Source organism: Jatropha curcas, chromosome 4 (genome assembly GCF_041381405.1).
Source record: "Jatropha curcas cultivar XTBG-Jc1 chromosome 4, XTBG_Jcur_1.0, whole genome shotgun sequence".
NCBI lineage: Eukaryota > Viridiplantae > Streptophyta > Magnoliopsida > Malpighiales > Euphorbiaceae > Jatropha > Jatropha curcas.
The window spans coordinates 25,562,636-25,568,635 of NC_143154.1; the positions used below are offsets into that span (position 1 = coordinate 25,562,636).

General features: G+C 36.5%; 1 protein-coding gene across 1 annotated transcript; it reads left to right on the plus strand.

Annotated features, from left to right (window-relative positions):
• The first annotated feature begins 1,285 nt into the window (after positions 1-1,285).
• On the plus strand, positions 1,286-6,000 carry LOC105638783 (Thiamine pyrophosphate dependent pyruvate decarboxylase family protein). Its single transcript, XM_012222646.4, has 2 exons — positions 1,286-2,798; positions 5,336-6,000. Exons 1-2 carry the CDS (start codon positions 1,380-1,382, stop codon positions 5,648-5,650), a joined length of 1,734 nt encoding a protein of 577 aa, XP_012078036.1. The 5' UTR covers positions 1,286-1,379; the 3' UTR covers positions 5,651-6,000.

The window sequence follows — 6,000 nt, forward strand, 5'->3', positions numbered from 1 at the left end:
GATAAAATGAATAATATTTGGTGGAGTAAGGTGACAAACTAACAGAGGAGCTGAGGAGGTGGGTCGTGTCGCGTCGGCATATTAAAAGAGATCAAAACCAAATATTAAAGGTCAATCTCGTCTTTTTGCCGTCGCCACTTCTTTTGGTGGTCTCTGGTTGAGAAGCTGAGCAAACAGAAACCTAACACTCCACGTGCTCCACCAGCCAAAATTTCAAGCCTATTTGCTTGAGAATTAAGAGTGTTCTTCCTTTAAATAAGGAAAATAATAATAATTAATAAAAAAAGCTTACTTAGACTATGCTAGTTGAAAACACTGTATACTGTTTAAAAAACTGTTCGATAAGATAGCGATTGAATTAGATATTAGAATAATGTTTTGTGAAAAGTTAATTCATGTGACGTTTAGCTTTTAGCGTTTCATGAAAAATTACCCAAACAACTAACAATTAAACGCTACAAAACAACTAATTAACAGCTATCAAAACAGTTAATTTTGTCGAGCAGGCCCTTAGTTTATCAATTACTTTAATTTTAGCAACAGTTAAAAAGAAGTGGGACTTCTAAACTTAATCTTAGTTTATGTGGGATTTTATTTTCTACATAAAAACTTTATTTTAATAATGGAGTTACTGTCTTAGTTTTAGATTTATGTCCTAATGGTTCTTTTTTTTTTTGTTAATTTCAAATGTTACAAAAGCGTGAAGGAGTCGTAAGTTCATCCCTTTATAAGAATGAATTTGTTAATTATTAAATTTAAAGTGTAAAAATTATTGACATGTTTGATTTAGAGGGCATGTAGTTTAGTTCATTTGTTTCAAATAAATAAATTCTAGGTGTTTGATAATATCAAACAAGTAAAATTTTTTAATCAAACCATTTATAATATCATTATTAAAATTTCATAAAAATACCAACATTTATATTTAATAATTTATTTTTCATTTCATTTTACTATTAAAATTTTACCAAATACCAATATTATTTATTAATATTTATTAACCATAAATCATCGACTATCACCAAGCGGTTAAATTTAATTTAGCGGTTGGAAAAACCTGGCAGTGGTGTAAACTCGGGGAAAAAAATGCATTTAAGAACAAATCCTCTAGCAAATTATAATTGTCTTAAATTTGATTGGTGGCTAATCACAAAATGCCAAGTGGCAAGAAAACCATAAAATTATGGATGTTCATAGAATAGTCAAAACCTCAACGAATGTGGGGACAGTGGCAGTGCCATACACTCGGTTCGATTGATGCGTTTATTAACAAAAATGGCTTTAAAAAATAAAGTCACCACCACAATATGTATATGTACAGAGTCACACAACACGAGACTATAACACGCAAAATCAAAATCGTTTAACCATTTCCTTTAATGGCGGACTCCAATTCCCAAATTGCCCCTCAAACCCCCATCGACGGCAACGTTCTTGCCGCCAAATCCTTCGCGCGATGCGGTGTAACCCACATGTTTGGAGTGGTGGGCATTCCGGTGACTTCACTGGCTAACCGTGCTGTTTCTCTTGGAATCCGTTTCTTGGCCTTCCATAATGAGCAGTCCGCTGGATATGCTGCCTCCGCCTATGGTTACCTCACTGGCAAACCGGGTTTGCTTCTTACTGTCTCCGGTCCGGGTTGTGTCCATGGGCTTGCTGGATTGTCTAACGCCATGGCTAATACTTGGCCGATGGTGATGATCTCTGGCTCTTGTGATCAAAATGACTTTGGTCGAGGAGATTTTCAAGAGCTTGATCAGATAGAGGCAGTCAAACCTTTCTCGAAATTATCAGTAAAAGCTAAAAGTATCAAGGATATACCTAATTGTGTTGTTCAGGTTCTCGATCGCGCTGTTTCGGGTCGGCCCGGTGGATGCTATTTGGATCTTCCTTCAGATGTTTTGCATCAAACGGTAACGGAATCTGAGGCGGAAAGTTTGTTAACTGCCGCCTTGAATAGTTCTGAATCGAGGTCGATTGCAAATGGGAGTGAGATTGCAAGTTCAGATATTGAAGTAGCTGCCGAGTTGCTCAGAAAAGCAGAAAGGCCTCTAATTGTGTTTGGAAAAGGAGCAGCCTATGCGCGAGCAGAGAATGAGCTGAAGAAGTTAGTGGAAAACACTGGAATTCCATTTTTGCCCACGCCAATGGGTAAAGGGTTGTTGCCTGATACCCATGATCTTGCTGCAAGTGCTGCAAGGTCACTTGCTATTGGTAAATGTGATGTTGCTCTTGTTGTTGGTGCTAGACTTAATTGGCTATTGCATTTTGGGGAGCCACCTAAGTGGTCTAAGGATGTGAAGTTTATATTAGTGGATGTTAGTAAGGATGAAATAGAACTAAGAAAACCACATCTGGGTTTGGTAGGGGATGCAAAAAAAGTGTTGGAATTGATAAACAAGGAGATTAAGGATGATCCTTTTTGTTTGGGGAATAATCATCCATGGGTGGAGGCTGTTTCAAAGAAAGCTAAGGAGAATGTGTCAAGAATGGAGGCTCAGTTGGCAAAGGATGTTGTGCCATTTAATTTCTTGACACCTATGAGGATTATTAGAGATGCTATTTTAGGAGTGGGCAGCCCTGCTCCAGTAGTGGTTTCAGAGGGAGCTAATACAATGGATGTTGGCAGATCTGTGTTGGTACAGACAGAGCCTAGGACTAGGTTGGATGCTGGGACTTGGGGGACAATGGGGGTTGGGTTGGGTTATTGCATTGCTGCTGCTGTGGCTGAGCCTGATCGGCTTGTTGTTGCAGTTGAAGGTGACTCTGGATTTGGGTTTAGCGCCATGGAAGTTGAGGTATAGTTCCTTATTCAACATTATGATCTAAATAGTTCTGTGTTGCCATTTCTTGATGCTGCTTGGCTCCTTTACCAATCTTATTTGGTGCCCCTTTGCATTTTATTTTGCTGTGGCGGTGAGGTTCACCTTTTTACTTGTTTGAGGGAGTTTCAATTGGTTGCTTAAGTTTTCACTTTGTTTCAATTTTAAGATGAATTTATTAGAGATAAAGGGGAACATGATAAGGATGAATTAACTCAGTAAACCCAAGTGAAAAGTTTTTGCCAACATAACCTTGAGGTGAATGCTTATTACTTAAAATTGATCATGGCCCTGTAATTAGAATGGAAAATATTATTTCAATGGGAAAAAGTTCTTAAAAGACATGGGCGTTTAGTCTAACAGTGATACTTATTTGTGGTGGCTTAAGATTGTCTTTGTTTAACAATATTGTGCATTTGGTTATCCTTTTATTTTTGGTTGTCTTAGAACGTTTCCGAGAGAATATTAACATTAAGATGAAATGCTTCTAATGCATAAAAGATGTGCTTAATCACTTCATGTTGGCTTGATAGAAATATTCTGTTGTGGTCTTAGTTGTATTTGACTTGATGATTTGATGTGGTAACGTTCTTTCTGGTCTTCTGTTACTTTCACCTATTTATCACCTGTTGACTTTGCCTCCAAGGGTCCAACATATGTGTAAGCTCTTACATGTGCCACTTATATTGCATTATCATGAATTGTAGTTTTAGAAGTGGGTTCAGCTGGGCTGTCTTTCTAAAAGCTTACCTTAATCAGAGGTCAAGTTTGGAGTATATTTGTTGGATATATTATTACTGTCTTTCTATGAATTATTTAGCAATTATTTAATTTTGTTCTTTTACTTTTTTCACAAATGTTGCTGTTTCTTTATCCCCAGTTCTGCAGTGTTCCCATGTCAATGAAAAGGATAAATGCTCAATTTGGCTCCTTAACTTTCTGCTGATATTCAATTAGATCCAAATTAAGTTTTGGATCAATTTTGGACCCCCTACTTTTAATTTAGGATCAACTTAGCTCCCTTTTTTACAAAAATAATATAATATTAATTTTATATTTTAAAATTGTTAAAAATATTTCTAAAATCAGAAAAATTAATAAAGAAATAAGAATAAGAACGAAAATTATGAACAATGTTGTTCTTAATTTTTTCTCCTCCATCTTCTCCATGCATCTCGAGCCTTGAATGATGCAATAGAAGAACTACCTCTACTACCATGGCCATAGTTTTGGTGTCTTCCAACTACGCCTGTTTGGAAATAGAACCTTGAAACCTGAAAGCACCCTAACCTAGATGCAGAAACCCACTGAACTCGATAACAATGGTAGAAGCAACATTTTGAAGCTATGTCTGCTTTTATTTTTGCGAGACCATCCTTCACCACTAGTAAGATGCTGTAGTTGCTTGATTATTTGCCTTGCAAACACTGCCTGATGTATCCATTGAAATCTGATTTCGGTCTTTGCCAAATAAGAGAACCTCACTGTCCATTGCTGGTCTTGCCAATAATTGTCGCTAAGGAATTGCTCCGTACATTGATAAGAGATCATTGAATTAAAATTTGTTTCTCAGTTGTTGAAGGTTAAGATTTTGTAGTGATTTATCCAAAATATTATGGTTGGGGTAATGAATTAGGGATGGTGGTGAGGAGGTTGATTCAATGTTGCTGGCGGTGGCTTTGTTGGTCACGGCTGGGCTTGTGATGGATTATATGAACTGTCAATTGATTGCAATGGGGGAGACAGAAATGTTGATTGGAGAGGGAAAAGGACAAGGCTTATTTCTCGTTTTTCATTGTTTATTTTAGTTCTTTTAATTTTGAAGTACTTTTATGATTTTGGTTTTTGAAAATATAAAAGCTAATATTTTTATTATTTAATGGACTAAATTGATCCTACATTAAAGGCATGAATCCTAAATTGGTCCAAAACTTAATTGTGGACCTAATTAAACATTAGAGGAAAGCTGAGGGCCTAAATTGAGCGCTTATCCTAATTAAAACCAGAAAGTTACTTATAGGCTTTCTTCAAAAAGTGTAGCCTGATTCATTTCCTAATTGCTGCATGTGGCAGCTAAACATAGATAGATTGGTGATTTCTAAACAGTCTGCTGAAAGGAAAATGAATCCTTCTTTACCTTAATGGTCTGGATCAATATGACTTGCATAGTAGCAGAAACCTTTGGATATTTTAAATAGTTGAGTCCAGGCTAAATTGTATAATTTATTAATTTGCAGAAACCTTTTCTTTTCACTCTTTCTATTTGTTGGCTTAAGATGTTTATTAAAGCTAGCCAGCTACCAGATATATGGAGTGGTTACTGTTTCTTTTCTTATCTCTGAACTTGATCCATTTAATATTCTTCTGTAGTTTTTACTTCCTAATGTTTCTTCTTTGTTTCCGTCTTTTTTGATATGATGCTTCTGTTATGAATTTTATAATTGGTACATAGCCATCTAATTATTAAAAACAATTAAGGGATGTGTTCTAATGATCTTAAAATTTTTTTGTAGACATTGGTTCGATATCAGTTGCCTGTAGTTGTAATCGTCTTTAACAACGGTGGTGTATATGGTGGTGACCGGAGAAGCCCTGAAGAAATATCAGGGCCCTTTAAGGATGACCCAGCACCCACTTCTTTTGTACCTGGTGCTGCATATCACAAACTCATCGAAGCTTTTGGGGGCAAAGGTTATCTTGTTGGGACACCTGATGAACTCAAGTCTGCTCTTGATGAGTCCTTTTCTGCAAGAAAGCCAACTGTAATCAATGTCACGATTGATCCTTATGCTGGTGCAGAAAGCGGGAGGCTGCAGCACAAAAACTAGACTGCATCTACCTCTGTTTATATCTGTCCATCATTTGCTGCGGCCGAGCTGCTGTTGTAACTGTAAGTGTTACTGCTTGCTGCAAACCCAGATGTGCATGTGTCGTCGATTCAGATGTTGTTATTGCTTGCATATATCGAAGTTGTTTCTCGTTATTTATCATAGGTGAGCTAAATTGAATCTGTATCATCTTGTCACAAAATCATGAAAACATAAATAGTAGCATGATAATACTGTGTTAGAATTGGTGCTGGTGGAGGTATGAGTTATGTAAGGACATGATAAGCATCATAAGTTCAAAAAATATTTCTGTTGATTGGATTCAATAAAGTGCTGATTTCCTTTACCAA